At 40.7% G+C, this 27,496-nt stretch overlaps 1 protein-coding gene across 21 annotated transcripts in view; it reads right to left on the reverse strand.

The window, feature by feature from the left end:
• LOC310828434 (uncharacterized protein) overlaps positions 1–27,009 on the reverse strand; it is a 99,394-nt gene extending 72,385 nt beyond the window's left edge. For 11 of the 21 annotated variants that reach the window (XR_014556848.1, XR_014556849.1, XR_014556850.1 and 8 more), the window contains exons 1-2: positions 26,882–27,009; positions 18,179–18,255 (exon numbers count right to left, since the gene is read on the reverse strand). Coding sequence is in view for 2 of the 21 variants with exons in the window: in XM_083706129.1 (XP_083562255.1) it covers positions 18,179–18,252 (74 nt within the window). In the remaining 19 variants the exon portion in view is untranslated. Of the gene's footprint in view, positions 1–690; positions 840–3,990; positions 4,147–6,030; positions 6,070–7,477; positions 7,654–13,347; positions 13,451–15,911; positions 16,385–18,178; positions 18,256–26,632; positions 26,745–26,881 lie in introns of those variants that run through there. The other 10 variants (XR_014556853.1, XR_014556854.1, XR_014556855.1 and 7 more) reach the window with 8 other exon arrangements.
• Between the last annotated feature and the right edge of the window lie 487 nt (positions 27,010–27,496).

Here is a 27,496-nt window from a genome sequence, read left to right on the forward strand (position 1 = left end):
CCCGTGAACTGCAAGAAGATCAAACCTATCCATTCTGAAGGAAACCAGCCCTGAGTGCTCACTGGAAGGACAGATCCTGAAGCTGAGGCTCCAATACTTTGCCCACGAATGAGGGCACAAGGAGAAGGGGGTGACAAAGGACGAGATGGTTGGACAGTGTTGTCAAAGCTACCAGCATGAGTTTGACCAAACTGTGGGAGGCAATGGAAGACAGGAGTGCCTGGTAAGCTCTGGTCCATGGGGTCACGAAGAGTCGGACGCGACTAAACGACTAAACAACAACAACAAGGTGGAATCTACACACATATAAAAAACACTGTGAAAATGCTTTTTTAAAATAAAAAACGATTTGAAAAATACATTGAATTTGGCATAGCTCACTTTCGCCATCTAGAGTCACGTTTGTATATTGCACTTTACAACACATTTAAAACGTTTTATTTGCAGCTGTATAGCTGAGTCCTAATATTGGCATCTGATTCTTGTGCCAGCTCCCCACCCCCTGTGATGCCAAGAATATCAGGAAAGCACCATTACTTTCGGCACACGAAAATACTGGAAAAGCCTGCAACAACCATATCAAAGCTGTGCTAGGCCTCAAGCACCACTCTTAGTGATGGAGGGGAAAGGGAAATTGATTCTCAAATGAGATCAGTAATAATGGGCAACATTACCCGAAGGATAGCTTACCTGATATGATCAATTTTCCTTGCATTGTTCAGCCATGAGAGGCCACCATGGACAGCGTTCTCAGTTCTCATGAGGCAAAGGTAAAACCCCAAAGGTCTAGTTGATGTCCATCACAAACTGATGACCTCCAGGATGAATGTTTTAGTACCCTAAGGCAAATAGGTTGGAAGCAATGGATTTACTTAATGACATTTAAATAAAAATGTGTATTACCAGTACCTCAGTCAACAAGCTTTTTTAAGACAAAGAATAAATTTGAGGTGACTTTTAGTTGAATAAAGAAAAGCTGCAATTAATTGTTAAAAAGAAAGACCATCTGTAATGTTTCCCCTTTTTTATCTCTTATTTCAAGTAATAAAAAAGGAATTTTAAGAACACTTCAAAGCATAACCTTCCTTTTTAGCCCACAAATAAAGGTTTGCCCTCAACAGTCAATATTGGCCACTGCTGAGGAATCAGCTAGGCTGAAATTCCCCACCCCAATAGTGATCTCCACCAGGGGAGAAGAGTGCTACTGGTGGAGGATTCCAGCAATAGATTCCTGAAAAAGGTCATTCCAGGAGTGGTGTAGAATTGGGCTGGTCATGAATGTGCTGGATCCAACTTCTGGAAAGGGGCCCAATTAGTTGCATAATCCATTAATTTTGCCCCTCATTTTCACTGCATACCTACTAATGTTGTAAAAGGATACCAGCAACTTCAGATAGGAGATAAACCAGGGAAATACTGCCTGAGTCATCTGAAACTTCCCTCTTATGTAAATTTAGGATGTGAACAATGGATAATTAATATATTTCAATGGGTGGAGATTGGCACACTGTAGAATTTCCATTTCAGAAGATATACATTTTTAGCATTTTAAATCAACACCAAAAGTTGAGATTCTGTTGAGAATCTGAAAATAGAGTTCAGTGAATCACCCTAAAGGTTTTTCAGCCAGTAATACTAGAAAATTACATTGACTATTACTGAAGTCAATTTTATAACCGTTCCTTTAGTCAAAATGGCTATTTTGAACGAATGAATACATTGCTTTCCCTTAAATATTTCTTGAAATACAATTTCATTTCAAACCAGTTGTGTTTTGCCCATTCACAATGTAAGCCTATCCATGCCTACTTAAAAGTAAGCCACATTGAATTCAATAGTATTTAGACCCAGTTAGGTGTATATAGGTTTGCAGTCAGTCTTTCAGTCACCCTGAACCAGCAAGAGCAATTCATGGTTGTTGTTGATACAGATGTGAATATACATCTTGGTGGATCTCCCCAGTTGGATCACTCTGCTCAGCCTAACCTCGTTGGACCTGATGAAATTGTCTTCTGATGCAAATGGGACCACTAATTGCTAAGCATTACCTGTAACTATGGCCAATGTCTAGTGCAAGTGAACTTTTTTCATCTGGTTGGTTCTACTGCCTTCTGAGTAAAATGGCTATGTGCCAGAAGCAGACGAGGCCAGAGGCAACAATGAGTGGAACAAGGTATCAGAAGATACCTTTGGACACTGGGCTAGTTTCTAAGCACATCCATCTCTATCCTCCACCCAATCAAGCAGCATTATCAGAGTTCAAGGAGGCATCACCAGACAAAAGCACTTGAAGAAGGTACAATGCAGAGTCCATGAGGGGTGTGGCCTGAGAAGAGGCCGTGTGGAGGACCCCAGTTCCCCTTCGCCATTTAGCTTCTCTATGATACAATGTCTATTTACTTCTTTTGCCACGATCTCTGTCCCTTGTTTCCCTCGGCTTTTTGTTTTACTTTTGCCCACAAGAGACACAGAGGAGTCAATGCATGACAGAGTTAAGTTCTGAAGGCTGACTGTCAAGCTGTTTTATGAACAGGAAGGTACTGATTGCCGGACTCCATCAAATCATTCCTGATAAGTGGCCAGGTGAGATTCTATAATGAATGACTTCGGGTGGCGGGAAAGTGCGACAGGGTAAAGGTAAAAGGAAACAAAATGGATTAAAGTCTGAAAGGCTCTTTCTGTACTCGGCACTTTTAAATTAATATCCCTTATTAGATGTCAAGTATATGACAAACATGCTACTGGGTTATTTATATGTTTTATAACATGGACCATTTGTAGAAAAATGTATGTCTGAGATCAGGCATTATGAACCATAAACTGTGGTCTGCGGAATGCAAGAAAGACTGCAGCTGGTAGCCTTCCTATTGTTATTCAGTCCATCTCCCAGGCCCTGATGTTGTGCTTTCATTAATTTTTCTATTAACTTTCCCCATCAATGTGATTAAAGATTCATTAATCTGAAGCAAAGGATAAAAGTGAAATAAAGATTGGATCAAACCCATTTCATGCACTCAGATTAGAGCCAAATATTCGGGCTTTATAAAGATGTCTGGTGTAGCCATAAAACAGATGTGTGTGCAAAGGTTTTTGTTGCTGTTCTAATGTTCAAGCCAAAGATGGCCCAATTAAATCTCCACTTTCACTCCATTTGCAACCTCTTGGCTCAGCTCTCTTCAACCTCATCAGTAGGATTTATAATTGCATATATTGCTTCAAATAAAATAAAGTACTAGCAATTAACTGAGGCTGCAGTTCGGTGCCTGTTTACTTGAGAGTAAATGTGGATCCAATGGACTCCTTTGGTCTACATCAGGGATGGGGGAGCTGTGGTCCTCCATGAGATATTCTCAGACCTCAACCGCCATCGTCCCTGATCATTGCCCATGCTAGCTGGGGCAGATGACGATTAAGAGTCCAAACGTATCTGGAAGGTCACAGATTACTCATCCCAAGTGTACATATTGGTGGAGGTTTCCCAAGATACAGAATTTTACATTATTAGTTTAATTCATAATTTTTCTTAACCTTGTTCAAGACATTCATTGACATTTTGTCAAGGAAAAATCCTGATTCTTCCCCACTTTGAACTATTACGGGTGCGGGCTGTGAAAGAAATGACAATTTCTGGGGTTGACTGGGAGAAGCCAGGGCAATTAAAGTTGCATAGAAATCGATAATAGGCATGTAATAGCTGACAACTGCTCCTATATCACTGTGATGTAGGAAAGACTATGGAATTGTGCCAGAATCCATAATTGCATACACTGAGAGACTGGGGATGTGCTAGGTTTCTCTATTCTCTGTCACATCCCAGTCATTTAGCCTCACAGTCCTTCACATGTTGGAGAGGCAAGGTCTGTGGAATGGTGCAGAAGACATTCTCTAAGACAGTTTAACTTCTTACAGAAATTTGACAGCAATCTGGTGAATGGGTCGGTTTTAATAAGCTGCTGAGGAGCAGAGGCAGGCAAATGGAACTCTACCCACCTCAAAGCCTGCTGCCGGCAGCAGGCTGTCCAGTGATGGTGTGACACCGGTGGGGGGTCACCTCAAGGGGGAGACAGAAAAGTGGGTCATGCCCTTGATGTCTTTCCTTCTGGGGCACCATTGCACCCCATAAAACTGGCAGATGGTGGAGGGACCCTGGTTGAGAGAGGCAGGAAAATGGAGATATCTCAGGGAGAGAGACTCAGAAAGGAGAGGAAAGCTTTCAGGTGAAAGCTGGGAGGGTCTGTAATTTTCTGGGGTAGAGGGATTACACTCTAGTTTTGTACAGGGAGATATATGTACTTGTATATTATTTCTGCACTTTAGCTCTCCTGTTGATTTTCACCTCCTTCATTGTTCAGGAGCTTATTGTTATTAGATACATACTCTGTTTTATAGGTGCACCTGAAATAAGTAGGTAATTACAGTGTCTCATAATTTTAAGTTTTTCACAGAGGTTATAGAGTTTATTGTTGGGATATTCTACACAATTTCACATAGCTGCTTAGTATATATTCATTATGGACTATTATGTATTTGTATAACTATTAGATATTGTATAGAGATTATATTTAGAGTGACTTTTTTACGTTCTATGTTGTAAACCACTCTGTGGTTTACTGTAGAAGGTGCAAGGCTATATCTCCACCAGCAGAGGTAAATAAATAACAGTCTTAGGTTGCAATCCTATACTACTTCCCTGTGAGTCAGTTGCATGGAATTCAATGGCATTTACTTTTGAGTAGACATGTACTGAGTTGTGCTGTGAATGTAAGGTAGGTTTGTGGCGCTGGTGGATCTAGGGATCTTTATGCCTTAATTTTCAGTCAGCATGACTAAAAATCAGATTTATGGCTCTCTGGTGAGGGTTCAAAGTAGATTTAGCTAAAATATTTGCTTATGAGGTGCTGCTGAGTAAATCCTTGGATCTGAAACGGGTGGGGGAAATGAGACTGTGGGCATCAGACCACTTTTCAGCACCTTGGAGAGCAAGCAGGCCATGGGAGTATGACTTACGTTGCCACTTGGCACTGAAGATAAAAATGAATGGAAGCCATTGAGCTCCATGGTGGCCCATTGAGAAAGCTTGCTTTGGATAAATTCTGTGTCCCTTATCCAATTTTGCCACTAGACCTATCATCTTCCCCAAGGCCCAACAGGATTCAATATTTTAAACCGAGCCTTCACTTTTCTTTTCCTTTATGTATACAATTCTGTTTTAATAGTGACAGCAAAGGTGAAAATATAAAAAAGGCTGGTATGTGTTGGACAACAGAATGAGTGAATCCGTAAGGTAGGTATACAGATGTTGATTGGATGTTTCTCTGCAAATCATTTATTATGAATATAGTTCCTTGAGTATCATTGTTAAAATAACATGGCTAAGGAAAAGTTATTATTTTTAAAGTGGAAATTGATAAAAACTGTTTTAAAAGAAGAAATTCTGTCTGACATGAGTGTGCTGTGAGCACATGAAGAATGCCTCGCTATTTGATAACTCTCCTTTGTTTGGTATGAAATAAAAGCTACTGCTTCTGTGAGGACACCTGCACAGCTGAATGTGCAGCAGTATTCAGAAAGAGGAATCCATTCACAACCTCTTTGGAGTGCAAGTATTGTCAAATTTGCCAAAGTCATTTTTAAGGCTTGGCATTTGGCTGAGCTTTATATAGTGTCCACCACTTCCCATTGTGAGCATAAATTGAGCTGGGAAGACTCAAGGCTTTATAGGCGATTCCAGTAGCTGATACAGGTGCAGACTTCTTGTGGCTTCAATTGTTTTCCTGCAAGGGTTGAAGAAGAAGAAGAGTTTGGATTTGATATCCCGCCTTTCACTCCCCTTCAGGAGTCTCAAAGCGGCTAACATTCTCCTTTCCCTTCCTCCCCCACAACAAACACTCTGTGAGGTGAGTGGGGCTGAGAGACTTCGGAGAAGTGTGACTAGCCCAAGGTCACCCAGCAGCTGCATGTGGAGGAGCGGAGACTCGAACCCGGTTCCCCAGATTACAAGACTACCGCTCTTAACCACTGCACCACACTGGTTCACAAGGGAATGTCATCTCCCAGATAATTACTGTGCTGTAAAAAAAGGATAGAAATCCAGATGAAGTCTGGGAAATGTCCTTGCTTCTCTTCTTTGCATCTGTTGTGGAAATTGCCATTATAGCACCAGTTAGCTAGATAAACATGCATCTGAAACTGCTGGCATAAAACGACCTGTTTCCTAGTTTGCACCAAGAACGAAAGGAATCGTGTGGAATTCACAATGAGATTCTTTTTGTATTGCCATCAATTGAAAGCAAATTGGTGAAACCGCGATTCCAGTTTATTAATTAAGTGAACTGACCCCTGAAGGTTGATGTTGAACTGTTGGAAGTGTCAAACTAATTGAGCAAAGTCAGCAGAGGCATAGCAACCTTGAGGGAAAATGTGTAATAGGCCTTAGAGGCAATAGTCCATAGTTGTAGGAACCGATGGAAGGATCAGTCTGTTTTTGGACTGTGTTGGTTCTGGGTGTGTTCATTCATGAATCTGTTCCATAACACTTGACCAATAATTGGTCTCACCCTTACTGTGTCTCAGTTTTTAGAGCTGGAAAGGGTTCAGAAAGGGGCAAACAGAATGGTAGAATAGCCCCACCACCAAGGAAATGTTCCAACACTGGTGTTGTTTTTTAGTCGTTTAGTCATGTCCGACTCTTTGCAACCCCATGGACCAGAGCACGCCAGGCACTTCTGTCTTCCACTGCCTCCCACAGTTTGGTCAGACTCATGTTTGTAGCTTCAAGAACACTGTCCAGCCATCTTCTCCTCTGTTGTCCCCTTCTCCTTGTGCCCTCCATCTTTCACAGCATCAGGGTCTTTTCCAGGGAGTCTTCTCTTCTCATGAGGTGGTCAAAGTCTTGGAGCCTCAGCTTCACGATCTGTCCTTCCAGTTAGCACTCAGGTCTGATTTCCTTCAGAATGGATGTGTTTGATCTTCTTGCAGTCCATGGGACTCTCAAGAGTCTCCTCCAGCACCATAATTAAAAAGCATTGATTATTCGGCGATCAGCCTTCTTTATGGTCCAGCTCTCACTTCCATACATCACTACTGGGAAAACCATGGCTTTAACTATAAGGACCTTTGTTGGCAAGGTGATGTCTCTGCTTTTTATGATGCTGGTACTTTTTAGCTAAAGGAAAAGGCAAGCAAGAGGAGACACGGCAGAAGTGTATAAAAGTATCCATGATGTGGAGACAGTGGATAGAGAAATGTTTTTCTCTGTCACTTATAAATACGATAACTTGGGGGCCCTGAATGTTGGAAGATTCAGGGCAGGGAAAACAAAGTGCTTATTCACATGGCACATATTTGACAGAACCACAGGAGGTACTGATGACCACCAACCTGGATGGCCTTCAAAGAGGAGAAGACAATTTCATGAAGGAGAAGGCTATCAATGGCTACTAGCTACAAGGGCTACCCACTGTCAAAAGTAGTATACCTCTGAATACCACTTGCTAGGAACAGCAAGAGGAGAAGGCTGTTGCACTCAGATCCTGTTTTGTGGGATTCCACTGTGAGAACACAGTGCAATGCTTGATTGTCCTTTGGCTTGATCCAGCAGATTTCTTTAAAACGCTCGTTATTTCTGTATATATTGTTTTCACAAAATATGCACTGTAAAAAAAAAGAGAGAAAACCTTGAAAACACTCATATTGGTAAACACTTTGGTGCATTTTAAAACCTAGAACTATGTGGCAAAATTGAGAGAAGTGCGAAAACCAGAAGATAACTGTGTTAGTTCAAGAAACATGAAACAGGTCGGTTTGCTTTAAAGGCCAGGCCAAACAAAACCCTGAAACTCCTCATGCCGCAGGTAAGAAACAGCTCAAATATGTCTTTATAGCCAATATTATATGAAGAAATGTTTGTAAAACTCCAAGGAAAATATTTTCTCCTCTCCTGCTGTTAGCTTATTTTTCCCAAGTAGCAAATTAGAAGGTTTGGGGGAAATGGGTGAAGAAAGATGTGAAGGAGGAATAAAATTCTAAAGTCGAACCTCAGTTTATTATATGGAATATGGTTTTGTTTGATGGCTTTCTTTTCATGCTCTCATTGTGATACGTTTCTGTCAGAGACAATGTAGACAGGCAAAGAGTATTTTCTGAGAAAAGTGCTTCCCTGAGCAAAGGAGGAGAACTAATTTAGACAGGCTCTACAAAGAGCTCTATGTGGGCAGGCCTTTGCTGGAGTCCAATTAGAGTGAATGGAGTCCTGCTAATCCACCCACATGCTAGCAATTTCAGGATTGCAACCGCAATTCCGTGCCTGTGTTTTATTTTGGTGGGTTGTTGTTTTTTAGCATGGCCGTTTCAATCAACCAGCCTAAGGTCTAGACCTCAATAAGGTTTCAGACTGTATCTGAGCAGCACCACTTTAGATGCATGAGGACTTACATGAATAACTGCTCTTCTGTATACTAAAATAAAAATAATTCCCAGAGTTACATGTTCAGCAGATGGGATTTAGTCTTCCCCCCAGAGGTGCTGGTTTTCTATATAGAAGGATTTCCCCCTATGAAGGAGCATTCAATCACATATGTCCCTACTGTCATTTGAAGGAGTACAGCCCAAGACTATATCAGTGAGAAGTAGGATGGATTTTCTTAGCATTTTTGCTTCTCGTGTTGCTGAGCCTTCCTGATACCACCCTCGATTCCCTTCTTTTGACCAGGCAAACTGTCCCAACTGTATGACTTCCGACTTGTAGCTAAAGCCTTCATAATAGTCACTGCAGTATACCAGCTCTATAAATGGTGCATTTTAAAATGCACACTTAAAAACTAGGAAAATACTGCCCTCATCTTCTTAATGTGGTAGCAACAAAATAAATCTGCCATGCTAGTATTTGTCTGTTTGATAAAACAAAGTTTCTGGTATATTTTCTATGCATCTATGAACCCAGCAATCTACCCATTTAAATTGGCCAACTCTGTGACATTAGACCATGCAAACATTTTTGTTCCTGACTGTGGAATGAACACACACACACACACACACACACACTTATATATAGGGTGGCACTACAACCAGGTACTTTGGCCACCTCATGAGAAGAGAAGACTCCCTGGAAAAGACCCTGATGTTGGGAAAGATGGAGGGCACATGGAGAAGGAGACGACAGAGGACGAGATGGTTGGATAGTGTTCTCGAAGCTACCAGCATGAGTTTGACCAAACTGCGGGAGGCAGTGGAAGACAGGAGTGCCTGGCATGTTCTGGTTCATGGGGTCACGAAGAGTCAGACATGAATAAACAAACTAAACAACTAAACAAACAACAACAACCAGGTATCTGCAGTAAACAGGAACATACAAAATGAACTGCATTTTCTAAAAGACAACATCCTCCACAACTCCTCAGGATATAGTACGGAAAGGGGGTCTGATTTTTTACGATATGGCACCTGTCAAAGTAAGGTGACAGTATCAAATTCCCAAACATTAATAGTCTTCTGACTTTATCTTTCCTAATCTGAACTTGGTGCTTCATACCAACACTGGACAAATGACTAACAAAAGAAGAACGAGAAAAAAGAAAGAGAGCTTGACTGCTTGGCCTCCACAAATGTGTCCTGCCATAATTGCTTTATTGTTGCTCCTCGTTTGCACACTTGTCACAACTGCTTGCTTAACGTTTCTTATCGTCCATTTATTAGCAGAAAGGAACCATAGATTTCCCTGCCTGTTTTCATTGTGCGGATGAAGTCTGTTAAGGAGAACCCATTTGTAAGGGCTGTTCTCTTCCCAAGTCTCAAATGCTTACACTTGACCACATTAATTTCCGTTTTAACCTAGCAACTGATTTATTGACAATGTGGCAAAGCAATTAGCAGGGGACTCAACCTAGTGTTGTTTTGGTGGTAAACAGTATTTAATCTGCCCGTTTCTATTAAGCAAGGCCAATTACACGGTTACATGCTGGAACTGAGCATGGCAGGTATATCACGTCCCAATGCTTTTATGTTGTTCTGGTAACACTGCCCTGGGGTATGCTTAATGGGAGTGCCAACACAACCCCGAGCCCAGAGACATCTCTGTGATGCCGATAAGAGTCTGAAAATGTAGCTGTGAAAGGAGAGCCAGAGAATAAAGAGCCGAAGGGATGGAATAAGTATCACAGACAAATGTGTACGACAAAGTTTCAATGGCTGCTTCTTCAAGGCAAAATGACTTCTGTAGACAGCAGTTTTCAGCAGCGGTGGGAGAAAGGTGCTTAGACCTCCCACCATCCACTAATTTTATCTACTGCAGCTCCCCCCAACAGCGTTCCACATATTCAGGAGGCAAACCAAAGTCCGAAACCCTGCAGGGAGGAAAATGAACTGTGACTAGAGATGGACAAGCATCCAGGATAACCTGAGATTACCTCAGAAACTACTGACGTTCAAGAAAGAAAGAAAGAAAGAAAGAAAGAAAGAAAGAAAGAAAGAAAGAAGACTTCTTATTTTGGAAGAACTCAGGCCATTTTTATAAGCCAGTTCAGGCCTCTTAGAAATGACCTTGTCCCACTAACTCCCTGTCTCTGCCACCTAACTTCCTAAACTTCCTTACCTTACCTCACCTGACAAGCAGCAGCAGGACCAGGAAATCTTGGCCACCGTAGCTCATGCAGTGGTTACTTCAATACTACATCCCTGCAATGTGCTCTTTGTAGGGCTTCCCTTTTGCTTGCTCCGGAAGCTGAAGTTAGTGCATAATGCTGCAGCGTGGTTGCTGACAGGAGTGAGACCTTGTCAGCATATAACATCCTGGCTCAGAGACCTGCACTGTTTGCCAATTTGCTGCTGAGCTAAGTTCAAGGTGTTACTATTAGTATGTGAAGGCCTTTGGTCGGAGTTCAGTCTGATTCTTTTCTTTCCGTATAAGAACAAGCATTAAAGATGCCTCCTAGCCTGCTCACAGGTTCTTTATAAGACCAGTGGTAACAGTTGGCCCTGGAGAATATTAACCACTCTCAATTTTACCCGTGGACTGCCATCAGTCCAGATTTTAATTTGCTCTGAACTAATTTTAAGATGTACAGTCATACCTCGGGCTGAAGTAGCTTTGGATAAGTATTTTTGGGTTGCACGCTGCGGTGACCCGGAAGTAACGGAGCGCATTACTTCCAGGTTTCACCACTCGCACATGCGCAGTCAAAATGACGTCATGCGCATGCGCACAAGCAGCAAATCGCGACCCACACGCGCACAGACATGGGTTGCATTCGCTTCTGGGTGCGTTCGAATCCAGAGGTACAACTGTATTTTAATTAATTGATTGCCTGTTTTTATGTTCTTATGTTCTTTGTATACTGTGTTAGTTTTATAATGTTAGCCGCCCTGAGCCCAGCTCCGGCTGGGGTACAAATAATTTATTATTATTATTAATTTATTATAACAATTTGGTGCCATTTTACTTGCAAGATGGTCTTGCCCCCACTTGCTGTTACAGGTGATGCATAATACTTATTCCACATTTGTAAGAAGCCAATCTCTTGGTGTGGCAGCACTCACACTTTGGTGTTTTTTTTTTTTATATAAATATTTATTGAATTTTCACAAATTATATAAAGACAAAACAAAACAACCATACAAATAAATACAAATCAAACAAAAACAAGTATAGTTTCATTCCCTTATTTTCAAAAACCTTACTTCCCCGACTTCCTCACACCTTTCCTTTCTGTATTCCAATTTCTAATCGATGTTCAGCAAATCCTTTCCTTCAGTCCTGTTTAGATCTTTACTTTTCTTTTCTTTTTCATACCCATTACCGCTAGTAACCACCTAATTTCTAAACCAACATTGTTTCAACATTCATTAATTTTACAGTGTGTTTTTTTAAGATAGTCCTTGAATTTCTTCCAATCTTCTTTCGCCGTCTCTCTTCCCTGGTCTCGGATTCTGTCGGTCATTTCTGCCAGTCCCATATATTCTATTACCTTCACCTGCCATTCTTCCAGAGTGGGTAGGTCTTGAGTTTTCCAATACTTTGCAATAAGTATTATTGCTGCTGTTGTTGCGTACAAAAAGAAAGTTCTATCCTTCTTTGGCACCAATTGGCCGACCATGCCCAGGAGAAAGGCCTCTGGTTTCTTCAGGAAGGTATACTTAAATACCTTTTTCAGTTCATTATATATCATTTCCCAGAAAGCCTTAATCTTTGGGCACGTCCACCAAAGGTGAAAGAATGTACCTTCAGTCTCTTTACATTTCCAACATTTATTGTCAGACAAGTGGTAAATTTTAGCTAGTTTGACTGGTGTCATGTACCACCTATATACCATTTTCATAATATTTTCTCTTAAAGCATTACATGCTGTAAATTTCATGCCGGTGGTCCATAACTGATCCCAGTCAGCACTCATGATATTATGACCCACATCTTGTGCCCACTTAATCATTACAGATTTAACCATCTCATCCTCAGTGTTCCATTTTAGCAGCAAATTGTACATTTTTGACAAGGTCTTAGTATTGGATTCCAGTAATTCTGTTTCTAGTTTAGATTTTTCCACCTGGAAGCCGACTCTCTTATCCTTATTATAGGTCTCCAGGATTTGATAATAGTGGAAGCACTTGCACTTTGGAACGCCCTGCCTACTGACCTTCACTGTACTCGTTTTGGTACCTGATTTTTAGCTTATTGTTGATTTTAATTATGTTTTGAATAATTGTTTTCAACTGCTCTTCACTGATTATTTTATTGTTCCATTCTTTTTTTGCAAACCACTTTGAGGGGTTTTTTTTTACAATCAAGCAATACACAAATCTTGTGAAATAAATAAATTCTGCATGATCAATAGATAAGATGCAATCAAGATATAACACCTGGGACACTGAACCATGAATGTGAGGAAAGTAGAAAAACCACAGTTCAATATTATGCTTTTTTTCACTTTTTGCCCGTTTATGTTCGTTCAATATCCCAGGTGCTGTTTCTTGATTTAATATGATTGGCCTAGGTTTCGTTTTACCTCACTGCAAAAACTCTTCAGGAGTGCCTCATTGCAGAAGATTTACAGATTATAAAATATTTAAGACATTGACTCAGATTTCCCAGAGTTACTTCTGTTGACGTCAATAAAGAAAGGGTGATTTTGGCTTGGAAATAGGTTTTCTGCTAGGAAGTAAATAACAGGACAATAAACCTGCCCTTGGAGATTCATATTAGCATACTGAGGTTTGTAAGTAACTATGTTATGCACTTAAAAACATATTTGAACATCCAAATATAAAATCTCATTATTTTTTTAAAAAACAACAAAAAATTCTATCTAATCTTTTTTATAAAGTTTTAATGTACTGCAGAGCGTTTTTCATATTTTGTCCCAGCACAGTTTAAGTTGGAGAGGTGCAAACTCTATACAGAGAATGCTCTTTTGAAATCCTGGCACAGAACAACTTCTGGTTTTCTCTCCATCCTCCTTCCCTGCAAAGATACAGTGGACACTTAAGGAATTCTCAGGCACTAGATACTTAAGGCTGAGGGGAGAAGTTGGAGACTAGAAAATTTTACATTTCTAGGACTCAGCATCAAACAACTAGATCTTCCTATGTTTTTTCAGTTCTGCTTATACTAAGAGACAGGAAGTCTCTGAATGACAGGAAATTTAGGGCTCAACATGTTATGTACTGAAGTTCTCATCCTGAGCCAGCAGGGGGATACTGTAGATAATTATGCAAATAAGGGATAGAAAGTGACATTCAGTGATTGGATAGTTTTAGAAAGTTGTTACAGTAATGTTGTACTGGAGCTCTACATAAGCAGGCTGATTGAACCCTTCAGTTCAGTTCTGTCCTGGCTTGTGAATAAACAAGAGCTGTTTGAAGAATCGCTGTGTCATCTGATATGTTCACCCACAACTTAACACAACAGAACAAAGGACAATTGCACTCTAGCACTGGATTTTAAGTTACAGGAAAAAGTAATAATGATGGGCAGGGGCGGACTTTGGTCTTTCCGATTCCAGTGGTGCCCTGTGCAAGGCCAAAATTTGGTACTCCCCCCACCTTGTCTTCATTCTGTTCAATTCACTATGTCACAGTTACAATGCCCTCGTGAGTGTGCAATGGTTCACCAAGACTATCAGTCTGGCCTGATACAAGGCAGCTTCCTCTGTTCCTACACGACTCAAATGAACTGAAAATAAATTCACCATTAACTTCTCTCTGTTATGTCTACAGTAAGTGCGCCACACAAGGACATCGTAAACATTACTGAAACATGTTTCAATTTGCAACCGCCTGCTGGCTTACTGGGATAATGAGAGGAAAGATCTGCATGGCAGATGGCTCAATGGATGACTGTCTCTCAGCCATCCAGCTCTATCCATCCCTAGATTAATTTCGCTGTTGCGAGGGACAACGGAGGTGCTGAAATCTAATCATTTCGACTTTGAAAATCTTCCTTCTTTCAAGAACCCAACCCAACCTGCATGGAAAGTTATTTGGCTTGGAGACAGCATAGAAAGAAAGTCTCTTCTCCTCAGCTTCTTCAGACTCCAGAACCTAAAAAGAGACTTGCATCCTTTACACCACTAATGGAGTGCTCCCAGCTTATCCACCCCACCCCTGTCAAAAAAAAAAAAAAAATACAAAAGGAGTGGTGGGGAGGATCCCATTCTTGCAATAGAGCAAGACTTGGCACATGGCCTGACAAGATTAAAGAGATTTCTAGATGCAGAAGAAGAGCTATTCTGGACATTTGTTGTTGTTTAGTCATTTAGTCGTGTCCGACTCTTCGTGACCCCATGGACCAGAGCACGCCAGGCACTTCTGTCTTCCCCTGCCTCCCGCAGTTTGGTCAAACTCATGCTGGTAGCTTCGAGAAAAGCTGGACCATAAAGAAGGCTGATCGCCGAAGAATTGATGCTTTTGAATTCTGGTGCTGGAGGAGACTCTTGAGAGTCCCATGGACTGCAAGAAGATCAAACCGATCCATTCTGAAGGAAATCAGCCCTGAGTGCTCACTGGAAGAACAGATCCTGAAGATGAGGCTCCAATACTTGGGCCACCTCATGAGAAGAGAAGACTCCCTGGAAAAGACCCTGATGTTGGCACAAGAAGAAGGGGACGACTGAGGACGAGATGGCTGAATAGTGTTCTCAAAGCTACCAGCATAGCGGTCAACATTTCCCTTTTTTCAAGGGAATTTCCCTTATTCTGAATAGGATTTCCCCTTAAAAAGGGGGGAAAGTTGACAGCTATGATTCTGGATCAGGCCAAAGGCCCTTCTAGTCCAGCATTCTGTCCTCTGAGTGGAAAACCAGGTGCCTGTGGGAAGCCCTCAACAAGACATGAGCACAATAGTCCTCTCTTGCTGTAGGATTTCTGTAGCTGACAGCAGAACCCAAACAAGTATTACAAACATCTAGCAATCATCAGGAAAATTAATCAATTTACTCCGGATGGTGGGATCTCCCTCATCTTTGGAGTTGGGGAGTGGAGATAGAATCACAGAATCATAGAGTTGGAAGGGACCGTGAGGAACATCTAGTAATACACATTGCACCCTGTGCACTAAGTTTCACCACTTATAGTTTACAGTTGTCTCACACTACATCATAGATTTAGTCCCTGGTTGATGCTAAGGCAAGTGAGATTGAAAGGAAGGAAGGGGAAAACAAGTAAGTGATTGTTTTCTGGGAGGAGTGCCAATAAGTCACTGGCAACGGGAGGCTCTGACACACTCTTTCAGCTCTAATTGTCACCCACTATGTGCCCAATATTTCTCTGTGATGTTCATATTGGCAGATTGCACCGTGCCATTACACACACACACACACACACACACACATTTTTAATGGTTTTTTTAACATATCATTTTCAACAATCATATAACATAACTTCTTATCTTATACAATATTTTAGACTCCCGTCAACTCCTCTGATGATTTTTCATTCTCTATTACGTATTCTGCATTTCTTAATTTCTCTATTACCCTTAATTATCATTAACTAGTAACTCTCCTCATAGTCTTTCCTGCGATATTTCAAATAGTCCTCCTTACAAAATTTATTGCAGTCCTCCCAGCATAATCTGTTCATTACAATTACTTTTCAAATAGTTCATATATTTACTCCAGTCTTCTAAGAATCTCTGGTCCTGCAGGTTTCGAACCCTTCCAGTTAATTTATCTAATTCTGCATAGTCCATGCTCTGTGCCATTTTCAACCCCTGTATGCCCGCCTGCATGTGCCAAGAGAAAGGTGTACAAAGGGAAATGCTTCTATGAAGATCAGAACAACACTGAGATGCCATCACTTTCCTTTCCTCTCTCCTGTCCTTGTCTTTTTGCAGTTTTTCTCCTTCATGCTTTCTGCTGTGTGGCTGAATGTTGATGAGCCAAAGGGCCAGATAAAACTAGGAGATAATGAGCAAATATTTTCCTGTTCTTGGTGGCTGTCCTTAACAAGCATTGATTATTTCTTACTCATCTACTCCCCTAATTTTAATGAATGGCCACTCTGACAGGTGCTGAATGTTTATCACTGTACTGCATTTGTTAAACCATAATATAAATATTCCAATTAATCTTTCTGCCCAATTGACTTTCAGAATGCAAATGGAATGGAAATGGGGGAGAGATGATTGGATGTCACAAACTGCTTAATTGATAATGGTGACATATCTGGAGCAGCAGTACAGGGAAAGAGAAGAATATTCTGAAAACAGTCATTTGGGAATATTTAAGATAGGAGAACAACAGCAGAGGTCATTGCCAGGGAAACAAAAATCTTGTGCCACAACACTTTCCACAATGCAAAAATCCACAGATCCTGTTCTATTTTTATTACTGGGAAAGGTAAACAAAGTTTTTAAAGGGCAGTGGTGATTAATTGATTTTTAAATATTTATATGCCACTTTTCTGGGCAAAGATCATGCATAATGACAAGCTCTGAGCATTCTTTAAAAACTAACTTAAAGTTATTCAGAAATGTGAGAGGATTATTTAAACTAAATTACTGCTTTTCCACCTACCTGCCTAATTATATATATTGGTTTCTGTTACTCAAAAAGAAATTGATAAGTATAATCTAATTTTCCGACAGATGAATCAAAATTTTGCTTGATCTAGCTTGGCTTTTTCATCTGAAACCACAAAGAATTTCTGGTCTACCCTGTTATCCCAGGTAATAAATCAAGAATAACCATTGAGGGCTGTTGATTATGGTGGATCTGTTGACTGGAATTTGGGCTAAGTGTCATGCGCTCTTGAGGGCTGCAGCTCATCTGTGAATCTGGTTTTAACAAACCTCTGCCTGCTCACCCAGCTGGGTTGAGCAATTTCCTTTTGACAGGTGAATAAAACATCATTAATTTATTTCATTCTTGCTGTCAAGGCAAGTGTTGGCGAATATAGCAGGCTTTGCGTCTAGGCTGTTTACATTTCATGACAATTTTGCTGTGCTAAATTAAACCCATACTAGCAGTGAGTGGAGCAGCACTGGAAATGACCCTCTCTGTCTGAAGTTTCTCACGAGCCTAATAATCTTGTTATCCCTGCTAGCAGGCAGCTGCAGTAAATTTGATCTAGGACATAATTTGACCAATAGACACTTGAATCCGAAAAAGTTATGCTTCATATAAATTTGACAAAAACTGACCCCCGAGTCCAATTTTCCCATTCCTGTTTGAACAAAAATCCCACAGTAATACTATGGTTGGAGAAAAATTTGAGGTGGGTCTGTTTCACCTGGCTCTTTGTATGGCCTCTATAAAACCCCTGTCTCCATAAGGGCCTCATGTTCTTGTAAACATGTTCCTGAAAACTACAAAAAATAAAATAAAAATGGCCCCACTCTATATTGCAATATTTTCCCTTCAGTTAACTTTTGGGAAAGTAATACTTTGTCTCATTTCTGTAAATCTTAATAAACTGTATTACACCTTGCATTTCTGCAAGTTCTTAGTTTAATTCGACTAAAATGGCCAGTTAAAATGAACTACTTTCTCGGTTGTTTCATTTTAATTACGCTGATAATTCATACCCTTCCCTCCCACTTAATTCTATTCTACCTCATATCTAAAAGCATTCTTCATTTCAAAAAGAGGAATAAACTTTTAGTTTGGTAAACTGTGGAATGAGGGATGTGACATGCTGAAGAATCAACTCATTAAGCTTTAATGCTACTAATGCTCTTAACACTAATTACCCGTTCATTAAGTTGATTGTCTTAGCAGAAAATCTGCGTCCACTTCTCTGCTGGTTCATCACATTAATTTGCATGTTCTAAGAAAGAGAGAAACAACAAAAATTAACAAAGTTAATTCTAAAAGACTTGAGAGGATATGACACTGTTAAAATTATTTATTGGTGGGAAGTTACTTAATGCTTCACCACTGCTCTGAATGTTGCCATTTCATATCATGTCTTGAAAGACAGATGTATCACGCTGCTCAAGTAATCAAATTTATTAATATGAGGACATTGCGTCCAGGGAATTTGAATGTGCAGAAAGATGCATTTAAGTCCATCAACTACTTGTGGAAGAATAAACAAAAGATTGATAGTTACACTGGGATACAGGGTCCAGGTAACATTGCAAAAAGGTCTCTAAATAGGAGAGAGTATTTCTTATCCATAGCGCCTCTTGTACATAGTTTTCATGCCAGATTTATTGAGATTTTCCATTGGCACATATCTTTCACATAGGAATCATAATGTGTGATACAGCTTCTTCCATCATTCTCAGGAGCGATTATACTGTTTGTTTGCCCAGTCGCCGTTAGTGATGTGGAGTAGAGATGGGCGATTGTGCAGTATAATAGTGTTAGGAGGGGAATGGGGAAAATCTCCACCATGTTTCAGTGGCAACTCCAAATGACGCTGTCAAATAACTCTGAAAATTAAGCACATTCGGCTTGATTCATTTGTTGCAATTAATTCCCATTGAAATCAAAGGATTTTAACCCAACTTTTTAGACTGATTTCAGTGGGAACTAAAGGCAACAAACTTAGTCCAGATCCAACCCATTATACCAGCCCATTTTAAAGATAATAATTGCAAATTATCTGGAAAAGTGAGTTTCAGCTAAAGAAAGATGCCAAAGATTATGTGCAGGACCCAAAATTAAGCATTTGGAGGTCCCATTGATTTCATAGAAAGAGACAGCTTCCAGTTGAATTAATTGGAGTTTAAGTTTGGCTGGACTGTGGAATATATTTCTAGCTCCACTTTGTATTTGTTACTATACTTTTGAATACTTTCAAACTCTTATGCCCCTCATTGCCCAGTCTGTGTAACTACCCCCCACTTTATGTAAAACTTACAAAGTACTTAATTAGCTATTAACTCTGGAAGAGAAATAGTGTCCAATGGGAAGGTAACTTATAATTATATAGTGTTATGATCAATTAGTTTCGCCACAGAGCGTGTGTGTGTTGGGAAGGTTGTTCAACACCTGCCCTTGGAAGACTGACAATTGACCATCCATCATGATGTAAGGAGCATGTCCCTGAAAGCCATATGGCCAGGTTAACAGTCTATGTCTACGAGCACATAATTAATGAGTGCCGATAATTATTATCTGTTCTGTACAGATGAGATTATGTAATACTGAAAGAAGATACAGTCCAACTCATTTGCAGGAAAATGGGAAGGATGATATTCCTTATCTACAGACGTCTGATTGTGGCTTAGAGAAGAAGATTAGATGTTAACACAAGTTCAGAATTACTGGTTTTTAGCATCAAATGGCATGCGTCTGAATTCAGCTAAGCCTGTAATAAGTTTACAATGCATAATGCTGTGTTTGATAAATGAGAGCATCCATACTAACACTAATAGTATCTTATTTTTGTGTGTTGATAAGATCAACTTTCGCTGAGAGTTTTATCTTAACCTCTTCCCCATCTAATTTTAGATTTATCTCCCACCATGTACAATTTCATCCAGATCTTGAATATTAGATAATAGTCCAAATATTTATATATATACACATCCCACCTGCGGGAGAGGCTAATCACAGATTTCTCATCTGTGAGAGAGAGGCATGAGAGAAATTTGGAAACAAAGCCCACCCACAGGCTAGGCTGAGCAAAAGAGCTGGTAAACACATCTTGGGGTGGAAAAAGAGTTGGTGAGCATGGGCTCCTCTTTCTCCTCCCATCAATTCATGGCCTGTACATTTTCATTTATCAGCGTAGGGATAGAAGATTTAAAATAGATGCAAGAGCAAGAGACCTTGCACAATTTCCGGCTAAGCTTTTCTATGATATTACCTTGGATTAAAAACTCATAAAAATGAGACGGTGGAGACGGGGAGAAATACTGACCAGATGGCAGCTCTCATTTTCAGGTTTTGCCGCTCTACTCTGACAGGATTGTGCTGCTTTGTGGTGAGATTCATTAGAGTTGAATTGGCTGTTTTTAGAAAGAAGAACCAGCTAAATTGCTGAGGTGTAGAAATTTCTACTCATATCATAATTACAGGTGGGCAGTGAAGTGTGTAATTAGTAATTTAGGTAAAGAAGGATGTTTCGAGAGCGAGCAACAGTGATTTCCCTCTGCTAGTTTTTGTTGCCCTGAAAAAGCCTTTTAAAATATTGTAACAACAAAATTACATCTGTGAGGTTTCCCTTTTATGGGTGTTCTGTAGGTATGTTTTAATCATTGTATTTTAATTGTTGGCTTTTCCATGGTTTTATTAATATTTTGCTTTGTTTTGTTTTTAAAAAAGCAACCAGTGTTTTTAATTGGAAAGGAAAATGTTCCTGCACAATATTATATGGAAAGGAAAAGAGTAACATGCAAAAATAGGTTGGAAATATACAGCATTCATATATCATTATGATGTGCTTTATCCCATTAGAATGGGCATTACACCACACTCCTAGGTATCATTGTACACCTCCCTAATCGCCAATCGCCAGGGGTTCCAGGCACTTACCCAGGGTTTGGTTTCCTCGCAATCAAGGACGGCAAAGACTGTGGTGTATTTAACATATAGGGTTCATTTACACATATATACAATCTGAGGTCCGTATAATTAAAGCTATGGCTTTCCCAATAGTGATGTATGGAAGTGAGAGCTGGACCATAAAGAAGGCTGATCGCCGAAGAATTGATGCTTTTGAATTATGGTGCTGGAGGAGACTCTTGAGAGTCCCATGGACTGCAAAAAGATCAAACCTATCCATTCTGAGGGAAATCAGCCCTGAGTGCTCACTGGAAGGACAGATCCTGTAGCTGAGGCTCCAATACTTTGGCCACCACATGAGAAGAGAAGACTCCCTGGAAAAGACCCTGATGTTGGGAAAGATGGAGGGCACAAGGAGAAGGGGGCGACAGAGGACGAGATGGTTGGATAGTGTTCCCGAAGCTACCAGCATGAGTTTGACTAAACTGCGGGAGGCAGTGGAAGACAGGAGTGCCTGGCGTGCTGTGGTCCATGGGGTCACGAAGTGTCGGACACGACTAAACTACTAAACAACAACTACAATCTAAGCTTATGATGGAAGGGATCACAGTATTAACACCCTAAGAGAGTCTTTCTTATCCTATACCTGCAGTCTTGTATTCAAGCAGAAATCATGCATCTCTCTCTCTCTCTCTCTCTCTCTCTCTCTCTTTCTCTCTCTCTCTGGCTTCTACCTTCTTCTAGCTTCTAGCTCCTACCTCAACTCTGGCCCTTGTCTTTTTAATTACCAGCAAGTTGAGGGAGATATTTGGTACAGAGCCACAACCTTTGTTGCCTTGTTACCTTGTCAACCCATATCTGGGCCTCACCAGGAAGTTGGCCTGGCTATGCCATGATTTTGAATCCTTGCTTAAATTTTAACACTTGCTGGATCCAGGAATTCAAGGGATCGTAGCATACAGCCTACCCCCTGCCCACAACTCATAACAGTGTTAAGTATAATTGTTTAATTGCACACTGAAATGGAAAAGGCATGTATGTTTATTGCTGAAAGGGTTTAACATTGGGGAAAATCTACTGAAGCACACTGAAGCTCTTGATAAGTTTTTGAGTTGACAAACTGTGGTTTTTTTTTAAAAAAAATATAGTTACCCAATATATAGCAACTGCAAAAAAGATAGAAAGGAACACACACACACACACACACACACACACACACACACACAACAACTCCCCCCCCCCCCCAGACAGATCAATCTAGTTAAATTTGCCAAAATCTAATCTGTAATTTTGGTAGTTGCCATTCTTCAGGATTATCAGTAAAGTATTTTATAAAATGATGCTGACAATTAACTGTTGATGTTCTCTGCTATCTTACACATTAGTGTTTAACCTTAGATCATCTGATTAAGGTATTCAGTTGCAAATCTCCATTTTGAAAGGGAGTTTACTTGTCTTTTGTTCTCGGGTACAGTGAGAGAAGGATGTGATAATGAAGCCTCTCCAAGAGCTGGATGTAATTTATGGGAGAGATAAAGCTTTGATTTTTGCTCTGATTGTAATTATGTTATATATTTAAGAAGAAGAACCTATGCATTTGAATATGCATTTGCTTTATTCAACTTTCTGGGTGTGTGGTTAATGTTTTAGTACCTGTTCTGAAGAAATTCTGGTTAGCAAAGCTTTGAATCATAATAATTATGGGTCTGGACAATTTTTATTCTAAAAGGAGCCAGCTTTGAGGCATCCAATTGCGTCATGCTGTGTAATATTAATATCTGCAATAAACAGTATGTTCACTCAGAACATACAGAGAATGTGTATTTTGGATTATAGCCTATCGATGCTTACTTAGGACGAAGTGTCACTGAAGTCAACAGTCCTTACTTGTGAGTATACATATATAAGATTGCACGGCACATTTTCAAACACTGTCAATAAGCATAACTGGCCACAATACATTTTTTTCAGAAGGAAAACATAGATGAATGCATGCCATCCTTCTCCTTCTCTGAACAAGTCCAAATCATTTCACATTAGAGTTTGTTCTGTTTGGCTTATCCATTAAAACCAAGGATCACGTTTACCTACACTTACCATTGTTCTGTTCTTGAATGCTTCCCAGAACAATGGGGACCCTGGAAGGGTGGCATTGAAATGAAATAACTAAAGAAGGCATCCTTTGCTTAGGCTCAATGGAGATGCTTGAAAAATACAAGGACACCAGCTTTCTCCTCTTACCTAATGGGCCATTAGCTAGCTTTATAGTACACTTTGTACCCGAATGCAGATGGGTGTCCTCAACAACAGAACCACAAGACCCACTTTCATCTTCACTGAAGAGACAGAAGAGACAGGCAAGAAAGGTGGGGGTGTCTTGCTACAGCTGGAATATGCAGCTGCACAGCCAAAAATGCCAGGAAGAATCATCGTTTCCAAATCAGAAAAAGGTGCGGAGCCATTTCCCTGCTGCTATGAATAATGCATAGAATAACTCTGTGAACATGTCCAACTGAGCTGCTTAAAATAGCTAGGAAACCAAGAGACTTTGACCTTTAAAATATCCCTCATGTTGTGGCTGCTGCCAGAATTTTTTTAAGGGGGAGGGGACTTGTTCGTCTCCACAAACCAACATGTTATAGCAAATAAGTTTGGATGTCCCCAACCACTACATACTTAGGCTGCTCACAATCTTTGGCTGCAATCCTTTGTTGTTGTTGTTGTTTAGTTGTTTAGTCGTGTCCAACTCTTCGTGACCCCATGGACCAGAGCACGCCAGGCACTCCTGTCCTCCACTGCCTCCCGCAGTTTGGTCAAACTCATGCTGGTAGCTTCGAAAACACTGTCCAACCATCTTGTCCTCTGTCGTCCCCTTCTCCTTGTGCCCTCCATCTTTCCCAACATCAGGGTCTTTTCCAGGGTCTCTCTTCTCGTGAGGTGGCCAAAGTATTGGAGCCTCAGCTTCACGATCTGTCCTTCTAGTGAGCACTCAGGGCTGATTTCCTTCATAATGGATAGGTTTGATCTTCCTGCAGTCCATGGGACTCTCAAGAGTCTCCTCCAGCACCATAATTCAAAAGCATTAATTCTTTGGCAATCAGCCTTCTTTATGGTCCAGCTCTCACTTCCATACATCACTACTGGGAAAACCATAGCTACGGACCTTTGTTGGCAAGGTGATGTCTCTACTTTTTATGCACTTACTAGGGAGTAGGGCTGGGTGAGCCTGTCAAGTTCTGGTTCTCTCCTTTCTTCACTTTTCTAGCCTGAAGCTTAGTTCTCCACATTCCCACGCTGATTTGCCATTTTGTTAATTTAAATAAAGTACTTATGAATATTTGTCAGTGTTTTAGTGCATTTTCTCCTATTTGTACGCAATTTCGCCTAACACACACATTTCCCCCTAATAGAATACAACGTTGTATGTTGTTTGCATTAATATGTGCACTTTTTGCACACTTTATCCTAGCTGGAGAACCGAATTGCAAAATTCGGTTAACTTTACATTTCAACAGTTGGCTGTGTTTTCTTTAGGAAAGTGAAAACTAGGTTAGTTAACCTTTAAATCTGATCGGAATCAAATTTCTGCCCTATGCCTATTTGGCAGTAAATTGCATGGAATACACTGGGACTTATTTCTGCATAGAGATGTACAGTGGTACCTCGGGTTACATACGCTTCAGGTTACAGACTCTGCTAACCCAGAAATAGTGCTTCAGGTTAAGAACTTTGCTTCAGGATAAGAACAGAAATTGTGCTCTGGCGGCACAGCAGCAGCAGGAGGCCCCATTAGCTAAAGTGGTGCTTCACGTTAAGAACAGTTTCAGGTTAAGAACGGACCTCCAGAATGAATTAAGTACTTAACCCGAGGTACCACTGTATAGGATTGATGCTAGTAGAACAAATCATTATAATGGTGCATAATTATCCCACTAGTAGTTAGAAGCAGTCTTCTGTCTGCTCCCAACAATGTTTGATACCTAAAGGCCATTTCACACATTACACAACAAACCCATGATATGCTACTAGGCACACTCAAAATATATAGTACATATTTATAATATTTGTATCATTGCATTCACAGCTGTGCAGTAGATCCAGACAATCTAAAGCATTTGACTTAAGCCCCTTGGATTTCAATGGAAGACATTTAACCACCTGCATTAACTCTTCCACTGTGATTCATGGATCTTAGGTAAAGGTAAAGGTACCCCTGCCCGTACGGGCCAGTCTTGACAGACTCTGGGGTTGTGCGCCCATCTCACTTAAGAGGCCAGGGGCCAGCGCTGTCCGGAGACACTTCCGGGTCACGTGGCCAGCGTGACATCGCTGCTCTGGCGAGCCAGAGCCGCACACGGAAACGCCGATTACCTTCCCGCTGGTAAGCGGTCCCTATTTATCTACTTGCACCCGGAGGTGCTTTCGAACTGCTAGGTTGGCAGGCGCTGGGACCGAGCAGCAGGAGCGCACTCCGCCGCAGGGATTCGAACCGCCGACCTTTCGATCGGCAAGTCCTAGGCGCTGAGGCTTTAACCCACAGCGCCACCTGCGTCCCTCATGGATCTTAACATGCTTCATTTTGCCTCTATCATACTTCCTTGACTCGGCGCCTTCCAGACATCATTGGACTACAACTCCCATCACCCCCAACTATTGGCCATGCTGGCTGAGGCTCTTGGAGACTGTAGTCCAAAACATCTGGAGAGTGTCAGATTGGGGAAGTCTGGAAGGGTGCTCAGGCACAGAGCTTTAAAGCTAACACTTTTTATGCTGGTTCACCACTACTAAGCCGTGACTCCTTCCTACACCATCATGGCTTGAATCCATTGATCAAGGACCAATTTAGTGTTTGGTTCAAACCCAACATAAGCACATTTAAGATGGAGAGATTATGCACAAGTTTCCTCACTGAAATCAATGGGAGCCAAAAGTCCATAGCTGTGGTTGACTGTTGTCCAATATTTCTAGATATTTTACTGTAATTATTGTTTGGAGATGACATAAGTGGGAAGAAAGTGGATATTTTAATCAATAGTGCTATATTCAACAGGTTCCGCCACCGGATGATAACAGCGGCAAAATGATGGGTTGTTTTGTAACCTTTAACACTTTTGATAGATACTAGTGTGCGGGATAATAGGCTGACATTTGGTTATATTTCTCTGCGACAAGCTTTTCTGTGTATTCATGAATAAGTAATATCAACAAGTTGGTGTATGACTGGCATGTGTCATAAATTATACATGTCAGACCTGCTGGTCTTTGTATGAGGATGTTTTATGCATCACATTTTTCCGGTTGAGATGGATGGCATAATAAATCAAAATCACTTTCATTCATTTCTGATTACTTTCTGTGTCTGATCTGTGTTAAAGATTGTTGACATCTCTTGAGGACACTGGAAGATCAACAGGTTTGTGTCAGAAAGTGTGCCTGTGATACCAATGTTCTGACATGGGAGAGAAAAATAATCTTTCTGAAGACCCCAACTTTCCCATGGTAGATGGTATAATAAATTGAACAATATTTTATCACTGCTAGAACACACTGACAGCAATGTGGATGATTTCAGAACAAAAATGGGTGTATTGGGTGTCCTGCCCAGACCTTGAGTTCATCATCAAAGGTTTGCCTCCAAGTTCACCCACCTAAACAAGTGAGGAATATGTTAATTATGAGAGGGTCTTTTTGGTGGTGGTGCCCTGGTTATGGAATGCTCTCTCCAATGTTGATCACCCGACACCTACATTAAGATCCTTTTGGTGCAAGGTGAATGGCTTTTTTGCCTCCCAGTTTCTTAGCACCATCTTTTGCCCTTGGAGCATATTATTTCTGCTGGGTTTTAAATGTTGTTATGCTGCTTGTTTTAAATGTTTAAACTAAAGCTTTAATATTCAAACTATATATTGTTTGAACTCTACCCAGTGGAATTTGTTGACTGGGCTGTCAGCAAGTGTTCTAAATTAATTAAAAAGATAAATAAATTGGGGACTCACTCAGCACCATTCTCCTCTCTCCTCACTAGCAATGGCATGGGTTACACAGGACAGCAGGGGTGCGGAATGGTACTTGATGCCATAATGATTAGCACCTGTGACCGACAACTGTCAAAGTTCAAAGGCGGTCACTGTAACTGCCAATCAACTGATTGTCAGTTAGAGCAACCTCCTCGGAAGATCTGCTTTCCCCTTATTGGTTCAGGAAGTGTGCCTTCGAAGAGGTTCCTTTTAACTGATAGTCAGTTGACCATTGCCTTTAGGGAGCCTCTTTGAAGTCTCTGCAGAGAGGAAAACGCTCACTAAATTGTAGCATTTTGTCCTCTGCAGAGAAATCAGTTTGTAGTCAAAGTGCTGTTCAAAAATATTTTTGTGTATAAAATAATAATCTTCCCAATGCTTTAGATCTTCTTAAGATATGGAGTGAAACAGAAGAATAAAAAAAAAAGCACTCAAGGTGAATTCAGAATATTTTTCTTAGTCTAATTTCTATAATCATTCTCTTCTCTCCAGTCCCCCCCCCCCGTCTCTGACAGCAAATATTTCTTTTCCCCATTCTTCCCATTTCTCTCAAAGAGAAAAGTGTACCTTGTAGCAAAATTCAAAAATAGCTAT

The sequence above is a fragment of the Podarcis gaigeae genome, assembly GCF_964106915.1.
Source record: "Podarcis gaigeae genome assembly, chromosome: 12".
NCBI lineage: Eukaryota > Metazoa > Chordata > Lepidosauria > Squamata > Lacertidae > Podarcis > Podarcis gaigeae.